This window comes from Oncorhynchus keta, chromosome 33, assembly GCF_023373465.1.
Source record: "Oncorhynchus keta strain PuntledgeMale-10-30-2019 chromosome 33, Oket_V2, whole genome shotgun sequence".
In the NCBI taxonomy this organism is placed as follows: domain Eukaryota; kingdom Metazoa; phylum Chordata; class Actinopteri; order Salmoniformes; family Salmonidae; genus Oncorhynchus; species Oncorhynchus keta.
The window spans coordinates 2,952,981-2,965,956 of record NC_068453.1 but is presented as its reverse complement, the minus strand read 5'-3'; the positions used below and the strand labels follow the sequence as shown (position 1 = coordinate 2,965,956).

The following is a 12,976-nucleotide window of genomic DNA, read 5'->3' as shown; positions in this document are numbered from 1 at the left end:
TCTCTCCTACCTCCAGATATTTGAACTCAAAAAGGCATTAATTAATGAGTGAACAAGAATACATTTTCTCTCTCTTTCTCTCTCTCCCTCCCTCTCTCTCAGAGGGCGATGCGAGGAAGGAGTGTCTCCATGGAGATGATGGCAAAGGGTGGAGGAGGTGGCCTGTCCACCAGTCTGAGTGGAGGGGTTCTGCTCCACAGCAGCTCTGATGTGAGAGGGGGTGGGGGGGGGGGGTGATTAGAAGTGGAGGCAGAGGTCAGGAGGTGGGAGAGAGTAGGTGGGAGTGGGGATGATAGGTGGTTAAAAAGGCGAGGACAGGGGGACAGTGAGTCTTATAGTTGATGAAATGCTGTTACAACTTCTCACCCATCTTGATCTCTTTTCCATACTTCTTCCCTACTCCTCTCTCTCTCTCAGGCAACTAATGTTAAGTCTCCAGTGAAACGTCGCTCTGGTCTTTTCCCTCGTCTGCTCAGTATAGACAGCCAGACAGAGAGACATAACCACAATCATCGCAGGTAGGACACAGACACACAGAGACTATAGATGTGATCTACATCTATAGATGTAATGAATGTGTTGGTGCCTTTCGGGCAGTTCAGAGTGTTCATTGAGGAATGGAATAGTTTTTCATGATTTTTTGTTTGTATTTGTAATTTTGTAATTGTACGACGCAGGGCTCCCTAGCTAAAGAGACCTTGGTCTCAATGGGACTCTGTTAAAACCATTAAGATACAAAGATTTAGTACATGATAGTGACGCTTTTGTCCTTTACAGTCTCCATAGTGACCAGAGAAGCTTTGATACTGGCCACCCCACGCAGGAAGTGAGGTCAGAGACCCTCTCTAACCCCAGCTCTCCAGAGGCCTCCCTTAAGGAAAGGTGTGTTTCCCCCAAATTGGATCCCCCTCTCTCTCTCTCTCTCTCTCTCTCTCTCTCTCTCTCTCTCTCTCTCTCTCTCTCTCTAGGCCCAGCAGTGTAAAGTTAAAGGGGAGCAGTAGGACTAACGTCTCTCTTACACCCCCCCTAGGCCCAGCAGTGTAAAGTTGAATGAGGGCAGTGCAAGCAGGACAAACGTCTCACACTCCTCATCTAGTACAAGTAGCTTCAGCAGTGCAGCAGGAGAGGGAGAGGCCACCGACACTGACCTTGTGAGTGGGACCTGTTTGTTTGAGTGAATGTGCGTGCTTCAAAGAGAATGAGAATGTGTGTATGTGTAGTGTATTTCTCACTTTATCCCTTCTCTACATCTCTCCATCCCTCTCCATGTCTTTCTCTAGAACACCCTGGCACCCTCAGTGTTCCTTTCTGTTCACAGCCCCTCCCTCACTGTTGAAGGTCAGAGTTCAGGGACCCCTGTCATTATGTGTCGCAGCCCCACTGGTAACCACGACAACAGCTTCCTGTGCTTTTAATAATCGTACCTTTCTAACTTAACGTAAATATTTCTTAGTTATTACATCAGAGGAAATGTTTGTTTATAAACGCTTGTTTTTTTCTCTCTTTTCAATCTAGAGTTAAAGAATAAGAGTTCTCCTAGATCCAACTTGAAGTTCCGTTTTGATAAATTGAGTCACTCTGCGACAGTAAGTGTGTGTGTTTGTGCGTGTGTGCGTGTGTGTGTGTGTGTGTGTGTGTGTGTGTGTGTGTGTGTGTGTGTGTGTGTGTGTGTGTGTGTGTGTGTGTGTGTGTGTGTGTGTGTGTGTGTGTGTGTGTGTGTGTGTGTGTGTGTGTGTGTGTGTGTGTGTGTGTGTGTGTGTGTGTGTGTGTGTGTGTGTGTGTGTGTGTGTGTGTGTGTGTAAGAAAGAGAACCTGTGTGTGTCACCAGCCCCTCCTGTCTTTCTAACAGGGACACTAGGTGACAGATGTGGGATGAGAGAGAGATAAAACAGGTGAGGGAGGCTCTTGTAAATTGAAATGTGTTGTGTTTTAATTTGTTTCTCACTCTGTTGTTTCTCATTTTGTGGTTGGAACTGTTTCTCTTTTTCCCACTTTCTCAGTTCAAATGGGATGGAGGTATGAAGGGCAGTACATTAGGGATGGGTGGAGATAAATAACAAGAGAGAGAAGGCCCCTCCAACCTGAGGAAGAGGTTGAAAGAAGAGAAATGGCTCAAGATGGATGATTCGGTACACACACTACAGTGGAAGTTTTAGGCCCAGGCAAAGCTTTGCTCTGCCTAGTGGATAATGGTCCTTTCATATTCAGCTGTCTGTGTGGTTGTTTCCTGAACACTGATCAAAGTTCTATGAGTGGCTCTAACATGGGTCCTTGTCAGCAACTGCACTGCATTCAATACCACACAGAACTGTAAGGCATAGATTCAATTCAACATCACTAAGGCCAGAAGTTTTTCCTGACCATGTGGTCTAACCAGGAAAAACTCTGGCCATAGGCATCACCAATGGAGGCAATATTGATGTCCAGACCGCCATTCTTGGAAAGGGAAAAGTAATCATGGCTTGTCATACAAATGTTTCAATCTGAGGGTCCCTGGAATTTCTACACTGAACAAAAATATAAAAGCAACATGTAAAGTGTTGGTCCCATGTTTCATTAGCTGAAATAAGATCCCTGAACGACACGAACAAAAATATGATTTCTCTAAAATGTTGTGCTCAAATGTGTTTACATCCCTGTTACTTAGCATTTCTCCTTTACCAAGATAATCCAGCCACCTGACAGCTGTGGTATATCAAGAAGCTGATTAAACAGCATGATCATTTCATGTGCACCTTGTGCTGGGGACAATAACAGGCCTCTCTAAAATGTGCAGTTTTATCACCCAACACAATGCAACAGATGTCTCAAGTTTTGAGGGAGCATGCAATTGGCATGCTGACTGCAAGAATATCCACCACAGCTGTTGGCAGAGAATTAAATGTTAATTTGATGTATGCACTTCACGGATGAATCCCGGTTTCGACTGTACCCAAGCAGATGGCAGACAGCGAGCGTGTATGGCTTCGTGTGGGCGAGTGGTTTGCTCATGTCAACGTTAAAAACAGAGTGCCCCATGGTGGCGGCGGTGTTATGGTATGGGCAGGCATAAGCTATGGACAATGAACACAATTGCATTTTATCAATGTCAATTTGAATGCACAGAGATACCGTGATGAGATCCTGCGGCCCATTGACGTGCCATTCATCCGCTGCCATCACTTCTTGTTTCAGCATGATAATGCATGGCCCCATGTCTCAGGGATCTGTACACAATTCCTGGAAGCTGAAAATATCATAGTTCTTCCAATTGCTTGCATACTCACCAAGCATGTCACACATTGAGCATGTTTGGGATGCTCTGGATCAACATGTACGACAGTTTTCTCCAGTTCCCGCCAATATTCAGCGACATCGCACAGCCATGGACAATCAGTGGAACAACATTCTACAGGCCACAATAAACAGCCTGATCAACTCTATGCGAAGGAGATTGCGCTGCATGAGGCAAATGGTGGTCACACTAGTTACTGACTGGTTTTCTGATCCACGCCCTTACCTTTTTTTTCAAAGGTGTCTGTGACCAACAGATGCATATCTGTATTTCCAGTCATGTGAAGTCATAGATTAGGGCCTAATTCATTTATTTCAATTAACTGATTTCCTTATATGAACTGAAACTCGGTAAAATCGTTGAAATTGTTGCATGTTGCATTTATATTTTTGTTCAGAAGGAATAAAGTGATTCCTGATTCTGTTCTAATTGTTCTATTTCTCTGTCTGAAACAATCATCCATGCAAAAGAGAAAATGACAATGCAAAATCAAAGAAAAAGACAAATGTACCCAGCAAACATCACTCTATTGGCCCCATGTGGGTATTCGATTGGCAAGGTGGGAATGGGCTAGCCCACACCAGGCCCACACCAGCCCAACATGGTCTAGCCCACAGCAATCCCACATCAGCCCAACACGGGCCAGTCCACACCAAGCCAGTAGCATGTATTTATTGATGCCAAGAGAATCCAGGCCTCCCCCCCAAAAAAAGAAAAATACATACAAAATGATTGTCTTTTGTCTCTCTGTGTTTCATACATTCAGCCTCTTGTGAATTGAATGAAATGTATCTAACCGGAGAAAGCATCAAAGCAAGCAAAACAGCCCCAATCTGTCTCAGTATGTGTAGCCCATCTATCTGATGCTGTCTGGTCAAAAGGAGTATGACATTGTAGCATTGAACGCAAGGGAAGCCAGCAAGCATTTGGCCTCCCTTGATAATTTTTTGAATTAATAATATCCAATTGTCGTTGAGCTAAACTGAGCGATCTCAGCTGTTTTTTATTTGTATTTTATTTCACCTTTATTTACCCAGGTAGGCTAGTTGAGAACAAGTTCTCATTTACAACTGCGACCTGGCCAAGATAAAGCATAGCAGTGTGAACAGACAACAACACAGAGTTACACATAGAGTAAACAATAAACAAGTCAATAACACAGTAGGAAAAAAAAGAAGAGTCTATATACATTGTGTGCAAAAGGCATGAGGAGGTAGGCGAATAATTACAATTTTGCAGATTAACACTGGAGTGATAAATGATCAGATGGTCATGTGCAGGTAGAGATACTGGTGTGCAAAAGAGCAGAAAAGTAAATAAATAAAAACAGTATGGGGATGAGGTACGTGAATTGGGTGGGCTATTTACCGATGGACTATGTACAGCTGCAGCGATCGGTTAGCTGCTCAGATAGCAGATGTTTAAAGTTGGTGATGGAGATAAAAGTCTCCAACTTCAGCGATTTTTTCAATTCGTTCCAGTCACAGGCAGCAGAGAACTGGAACGAAAGGCGGCCAAATTAGGTGTTGGCTTTAGGGATGATCAGTGAGATACACCTGCTGGAGCGCTGGTGTTGCCATCGTGACCAGTGAACTGAGATAAGGCGGAGCTTTACCTAGCATGGACTTGTAGATGACCTGGAGCCAGTGGGTCTGGCGACGTATATGTAGCGAGGGCCGGCCGACTAGAGCATACAGGTCGCAGTGGTGGGTGGTATAAGGTTCTTTAGAAACAAAACGGATGGCACTGTGATAAACTGCATCCAGTTTGCTGAGTAGAGTATTGGAAGCTATTTTGTAGATGACATCGCCGAAGTCGAGGATCGGTAGGATAGTCAGTTTTACTATGGTAAGTTTGGCGGCGTGAGTGAATGAGGCTTTGTTGCGGAATAGAAAGCCGACTCTCGATTTGATTTGTTTGATGTGAGTCTGGAAGGAGAGTTTACAGTCAAGACAGACACCTAGGTACTTATGGATGTCCACATATTCTAGGTCGGAACCATCCAGGGTGGTGATGCTAGTCAGGCGTGCGGGTGCAGGCAGCGAAAGGTTGAAAAGCATGCATTTGGTTTTACTAGCGTTTAAGAGCAGTTGGAGGCCACGGAAGGAGTGTTGTATGGCATTGAAGCTCGTTTGGAGATTAGATAGCACAATGTGAATGGTCCTGGTGCACCAACAAAGTGTCAGGGGAAGCCAGCTTGGATTTGGCTTCACACCAATCACATCACATCATATCAGAAGCCAAACGTAATTCACAGGAAAAAAACGTATTGTTGCATCTCGTTGTGTCGTCGTCCTCCGGTGGCTAGCGAGCTAAAACCATCCATTTCCTAAATTAGTCATGGATGGAGATAGGGATTTGGAGTTGTGGTTTTACTTAATTCTCCATGCTGGCCAATACTTACAACTGTGATTCTGATCCAACCATAAATTCATGCATTGTACCGCTGCCCTGAGAGGATGGAAGTTCAACATGTAGCTAGATGTAGTAGGCTAATGTTATTAACTAGCTGGCCTGGTGCATCTTTGCCCTTGAAAGGAAGTTAGGCTAACAAGTAATCGTTTTAGTCAGGTAGACTAGGACAGCAAAAACTAAACGTGTGTACTGTATGACAGTCACAGACTGTTTAGGCAACATGAAAGAGGAGGATGGCATTGGCATTTCTCTACAAGTAGAGTGAGTCAACATGTCTTTTCGACTTGCCCGCACACACACAACACGGGCTAGCAAGGTAATATCAAAGAGTTTCTAAACCCAGAGGCCCACCATTGCGGGAACACTTGCCAAACAGACCAGGCTGGGGTTTGGGTAGTCAATGAGAGAAATTCAAAATTCTTCCTCTGTTCATTTTCTCTACATGTAAAAACACAACCTAGATTCGAGCCAATATCTTAAGTAGTTGAACATGTTATTACTCCAACCTCATGAAAGTTACAAACTGACACATTTTCATTTTTGTAAAAATGAACTTTATATCGAAGGAGTGCCTTTGATTTGACGGCCTGCACATGAGCAGACGGCCGTTAGACTCGATGACGTGTTAGCCAACGTCACCATGACATTGCCTACAAGTGTGATCGTGAATTTCTACTGTACCCTCTTTGGTAATATGGCAGACATTTAAAAGGCTACGGCTACCAAGAACCAAACTCTTGACACTGGTTTGTGCCAAGAACTGCAATGCTGCTGGGTTTCTCATGCTCAACAGTTTCCAAGGTTTATCATGAATGATCCACCACCCAAAAGTATTCCAGCCAACTTGACACAACTGTGGGAAGCATTGGAGTCAACATGGGCCAGCATCCCTGTGGAACGCTTTCGACACCATTTAGTCCATGACCCGACAAATTGAGGCAGTTGATTGAGTTGATAGGCTACAATGTTGCACTTCGCTAGCGATAGTGCAATTCAAGACAGATAGAAAGGGAGGCAGATAGGCAAAGTAGAGAGATTAATGCAATTGAAAGAACCTGCATTGTCATCAGGATATTTACTGTTTTTATTTGTCGGATTTATGTATATTTACTTAGTTGACAAAGGAAGTTATAGGCCTACTGCTACATTGGCCTTGGCGATCTCTCATTTCTTTAGCCGCCAATGGCTCATGGTGAATCAATGTGTCCATATGGCAGAAGCTGGTGCTCTTGCATTAGTGGAATTATAATTTTAGATTTTTATCATTTTAATTCCGATTTGTATTACTAACCAGGTGACAATAATTTTGAGAATTGAAAACATTACTATTGAAATGAAACTGTTCCACGAAAATGCGCATATGAAAAACATAACTAGCACACAGTTTCGGTAGAAATGGTAGGATAAATTGTAAGCTTCCCCAAACTTGAAACTCACAAACTTGAAATTCAAGCGCCTAGGAATAGACTGCTGTGAATAGAGCGCACATTATTTATATTTTTTAAAATGGTAGATCAACTTTAATATTGCAGATAGATATTCTATCAATGTAATTGTCTGCATCATTTCAAATCCCCCATATATTTGTTTTTGTAAATATATTTTCCTTTATTATTTTCCCCTAACACTACCACCCCTCCCCTAATTGGAGTAAACTAATGGACAACAATACTTAGGCTTCTACTGACAGCTTATACATACTATATCAATTTTACAGACACAGTATATTTTACATTAGTTATCTTGTGTTTGTTTTTAGTCTCACCCTTCAGCTACCCTCAACCACTCCCATCTACTGTGCATTCGGAAACTATTCAGACCCTTTCTTTTTCACAATACCCCATAAAAGGTTTTTAGAAAACTTAACACATTTTTAAAAACTATCACATTTGCATAAATATTCAGCCCCATTACTCAGTACTTTGTTGAATAACCTTTGGCAGCGATTACAGTTTCTTCCATTCTTCTCTGCAGATCCTCTCAAGCTCTGTCAGGTTGGATGGGGAGCATTGCTGCACAGCTATTTTCAGGTCTCTCCAGAGATGTTCTATTGGGTTCAAGTCTGGGCCACTCAAGGACTTGTCCCGAAGCCACACCTGCATTGTCTTGGCTGTGTGTTGTCCTGTTGGAAGGTGAACCTTCGCCCAAGTTTGATGTCCAGAGCACCCTGGAGCAGGTTTTCATCAAGGATGTCTTTGTACCTTGCTCCTTTCATCTTTCCCTCGATCCTGACTAGTCTCTCAGTCCCTGTCGCTGAAAAACATCCCCACAGCATGATGCTGCCACAACTATGCTTCAACGTAGGGATAGTGCCAGGTTTCCTCCAGACGGGACGCTTGGCATTCAGGCCAAATAATTCAATCTTGCTTTCATCAGACCAGAGAATCTTGTTTTTCCCATGGTCTGAGAGTCCTTTAGGTGCCTTTTGGCAAACTCCAATCGGGCTGTCATGTGCCTTTTACTGAGGAGTGGTTTCCGTCAGGCCACTGTACCATAAAGGCCTGATTGGTAGAGTGCTGCAGAGATGGTTCTCGAAAGTTCTCCCATCTCCACAGAGGAACTCTGGACCTCTGTCAGAGTGACAATTGGGTTCTTGGTCACCTCTCTGACCAAGGCCCTTCTCCTTAAAGTTACATGTCATTTGCACCATGTATGATCATTGCAGCCTATCATTTCATGAGAACGGGCTCGCTTAGCATTGCTGTACCGCAGCCTAAGCCTGCAGCAGCCTACTTACCAAAGATTGCACCGTGTCCATTACAATGTAGAAATGAATCAATATCCATATTACTGTAGCTTCATCTTATTCTTTTTAACTATTTCTATGGCGCAATTTATGGAAGATGCCAAAACTTTGGAGATAACAATAGATAGAGAAGTCAAAGATAGGCCTGTGGTTTTCATCTGTGGTAAAGTTTTCCCTAAATCAATGTGTATGACAAATCCAGCTCCAGAACCAGTCATAGAGCCAGCTGGCTAATCTTTTGAATACAGATAACATATTAGCTGTATTAAACTCCATGCAGAAATTCTATGTGGAAATTCCCACACCCAATTTGGGTCGCCTTCGTCATTCTTCGGAGGTGGAATCTAAACATGCATTTCCTCTCTAGGACAAGAAATTACATTGAAATAGTGGTGAAAACTTCCTCTCCGCACTGTTTCCACATGCCAATGTGGGCATGTTTCCTGGTAAAAGATGGGCTTATTTCAGGCAACGTGAGTGCTGCCTTTACCAAATATGGACTGCCCACTCTGCACAAATGCCTTTGGGGCCAACGTTGAGACGATGAGCAAAGGAGCATTGGCCTAATATTGGCAGACTACATGGGGCCAATATTTTTGCCCCCATTGGGCTCACATCTTGCCAATGTGGACATGTTTGCTGGATATATTTTTGCACTAAACTGACACACTGTTGTGAATAATTCCTAGTAAGTTATATTGATATATAGTGGGACAAAAAAATATTTAGTCAGCCACCAATTGTGCAAGTTCTCCCACTTAAAAAGATGAGAGGCCTGTAAGTATACTCACATCATAGGTACACTTCAACTATGACAGACAAAATTAGAAAAAACACCCAGAAAATCACATTGTAGGATTTTTAATGAATTTATTTGCAAATTATGGTGGAAAATAAGTATTTGGTCAATAACAAAAGTTTATCTCAATACTTTGTTATATACCCTTTGTTGGCAATGAGAGAGGTCAAACGTTTTCTGTAAGTCTTCACACACTGTTGCTGGTATTTTGGCCCATTCCTCCATGCAGATCTCCTCGAGAGCAGTGATGTTTTGGGGCTGTTGCTGGGCAACACGGACTTTCAACTCCCTCCAAAGATTTTCTATGGGGTTGAGATCTGGAGACTGGCTAGGCCACTCCAGGACCTTGAAATGCTTCTACGAGGCCACTTCTTACGAGGCCACTCCTTCGTTGCCCGGGCGGTGTGTTTGGGATCATTGTCATGCTCAAAGACCCAGCCACGTTTCATCTTCAATGCCCTTGCTGATTGAAGGAGGTTTTCACTCAAAATCTCAAGATACATGGCCCCATTCATTCTTTCCTTTACACGGATCAGTCGTCCTGGTCCCTTTGCAGAATAACTGCCCCAACGCATGATGTTTCCACCCCCAATGCTTCACAGTAGGTATGGTGTTCTTTGGATGCAACTCAGCATTCTTTGTCCTCCAAACACGACGAGTTGAGTTTTTACCAAAAAGTTATATTTTGGTTTCATCTGACAATATGACATTCTCTCAATCTTCTTCTGGATCATCCAAATGCTCTTTAGCAAACTTCAGGCGGGCCTGGACATGTACTGGCTTAAGCAGGGGGACACGTCTGGCACTGCAGGATTTGAGTCCCTGGCGGCGTAGTGTGTTACTGATGGTAGGCTTTGTTACTTTGGTCCCAGCTCTCTGCATGTCATTCACTAGGTCCCCCCGTGTGGTTCTGGGATTTTTGCTCACCGTTCTTGTGATAATTTTGACCCCACGGGGTGAGATCTTGCGTGGAGCCCCAGATCGAGAGAGATTATCAGTGGTCTTGTATGTCTTCCATTTCCTAATAATTGCTCTTTTATACTGATAACAAGTTCAAACAGGTGCCATTAATACAGGTAACGAGTGGAGGACAGAGGAGCCTCTTAAAGAAGAAGTTACATGTCTGTGAGAGCCAGAAATCTTGCTTGTTTGTAGGTGACCAAATACTTATTTTCCACCATAATTTGCAAATAAATTCATTAAAAATCCTACAATGTGATTTTCTGGATTTTTTTTCTTCTCATTTTGTCTGTCATAATTGAAGTGTGCCTATGGTGAAAATTACAGGCCTCTCTCATCTTTTTAAGTGGGAGAACTTGCACAATTGGTGGCTGACTAAATACTTTTTTGCCCCACTGTATATGTGTCATGTAATCATGTTGCACATACTGTATACACTACAGTTCAAAAGTTTGTGGTCACTTAAAAATGTCCTTGTTTTTGAAAGAAAAGCAAAAAAATGGTTCATTAAAATAACATCAGATTGATGCAGTGTATACATTGTTAATGTTGTAAATGACTATTGGAGCTGGAAACAGATGATTTTTAGTGGAATATCTACATAGGCGTACTGAGGCCCATTATCAGCAAGCATCTATGTTCCAATGGCACGTTGTGTTAGCTAATCCAAGTTTATAATTTTAAAGGGCTAATTGATCATTAGAAACCCCTTTTGCAATTATGTTAGCACAGCTGAAAACTGTCATTCTGATTAAAAAAGCAATAAAACTGGCCTTCTTTAGACTAGTTGAGTATCTGGGGCATCAGCATTTGTGGGTTCGATTACAGGCTAAAAATGGACAGAAACTCTTCTGAAACTGGCTATTCCATGCGAGAAATTGCCAAGAAACTGAAGATCTCGTACTACTCCTTTCACAGAACAGCGCAAACTGACCCTAACCAGAATAGAAAGAGGATTGGGAGGCCCCGGTGCACAACTGAGTAAGAGAACAAGTACATTAGAGAGTCTAGTTTGAGAAACAGACGCCTCACAAGTCCTCAACTGGCAGCTTCATTAAATAGTACCCGCAAAACACCAGTCTCAACGTCAACCGTGAAGAGGCGACTCCGGGATGCTGGCCTTCTAGGCAGAGTTCCTCTGTCCAGTGTCTGTGTTCTTTTGCCCATCTTAATCTTTCCTTTTTATTGACGAGTCTGAGATATGGCTTTTTCTTTGCAACTGCCTAGTAGGCAGGGAGTAGTACACAACATTGTACGAGATCTTCAGTTTCTTGGCAATTTCTCACATGGAATAGCCCTAATTTCTCAGAACAAGAATAGACTGACGAGTTTCGGAAGAAAGTTCTTTGTTTCTGGCCATTTTGAGCGATTTTGAGCCACAACTTGCCATTGGAATACAGGAGTGATGGTTGCTGATAATGTGCCTCTGTATGCCTATGTAGATATTCCATTAAAAATCTGCCATTTCCGGCTCCATTCCAGTCATTTACAACATTAACAACGTCTACACTGTATTTCTGATCAATTTGATGCTATTTTAAACCACAAAAAAATGTGCTTTTCTTTCAAAAACAAGGACATTTATAACTGGACCCAACATTTTGAACAGTAGTGTATGTACAGTGTGTGTGTGTGCATATATATTAAAAGAGCACACGTCTTGAAAATTGTTTTCATTCTCTCATGTAAATTGCACTAAAATACCTGGTGGTTATGGGTGCGCTTGCTTCCATGCTCGCCCGGATGTCAGGCGGGTCTTGGTCCTTCCCACCCTTGGAAAATCCCTTTGGGCTGGGGTCAAGTGCACCCACTGACCAGAGCACCCACTAATGGGAGCGGCCATTTTTATTGTATTTGCATTGCACTGTTGATGTTGTTGTCAAAATTATTTTTTAAAGATATACAAAAATACAAATAGCATTGAAAGCACGAGTACTTATTTTCTATCGATTATGCACCTGACCTCTCCTTACTAAACCTGATTTTACCCAAGTGGTAAACCCTTATCAATAGTGTCTTAAATTATCCCCATAACCAAGCACTGAATCAAGTAATTGAGTACAGTATTTTTAACATATAAATATAGTATATGAATATATGATGTATATGTTAGTATGTTATATGATTGACAAATGCCTATTTGGATTTATGTGCGATTGTATGATGAGGGACAACAGTTGTGGAGGTTTCCTGATGTCTGTTGTTGTCACCCCTGGTAATGTATAGATTATAGCCTATATACTATTTATGATTGAGCACATAGCTAACCCTATGACTGTGATATATGGGTCAGACATAAACAATAAAAAAAATGTAGGTTTTGTGTTGCCATTGTCTTGACAATGAAATAATAAGTATGTAATTTACAATTAACACATGTAAATCAAATTTACTTATGTGCCAATGGATAATTTGCTGAATAAAATGCTGTATTTTGTGTCACAAGACAGGTTTCCATCGAATGTTTTTATGCGAGTAAAGTACATGTTGGATAAAAAATCTCATGACAGGGCTAATGGAAACAGCACATTTAAAAAATATTTTTTGTGTCTGCAAAATTAGTTATGCGAGAAATGTATTTTTATTTTTTTATTTAACAAGGCAAGTCAGTTAAGAACAAATTCTTATTTTCAATGACGGCCTAGGAATAGTGGGTTAACTGCCTGTTCAGGGGCAGAACAACATATTTGTACCTTATTCGGTCCGGGGGTTTAAACTTGCAACCTTCCGGTTACTAATCCAATGCTCTAACCACTAGGCTACCCTGCCGCCCTGGCAGGTG

General features: G+C 42.3%; 1 protein-coding gene across 2 annotated transcripts in view; it reads left to right on the top strand.

Moving 5' to 3' along the window:
* The window catches only part of LOC118366049 (rap1 GTPase-activating protein 2-like), a 74,774-nt gene extending 62,135 nt beyond the window's left edge, over positions 1-12,639 (top strand). For both annotated transcript variants that reach the window (XM_052491698.1, XM_052491699.1), the window contains exons 17-24: positions 103-210; positions 418-518; positions 778-882; positions 1,031-1,151; positions 1,281-1,383; positions 1,516-1,586; positions 1,850-1,892; positions 2,001-12,639. In XM_052491698.1, coding sequence (XP_052347658.1) covers positions 103-210; positions 418-518; positions 778-882; positions 1,031-1,151; positions 1,281-1,383; positions 1,516-1,586; positions 1,850-1,858 — 618 coding nt within the window. In that variant the 3' untranslated portion in view covers positions 1,859-1,892; positions 2,001-12,639. The remainder of the gene's footprint in view (positions 1-102; positions 211-417; positions 519-777; positions 883-1,030; positions 1,152-1,280; positions 1,384-1,515; positions 1,587-1,849; positions 1,893-2,000) is intronic.
* The last annotated feature ends 337 nt before the right edge of the window (positions 12,640-12,976 follow it).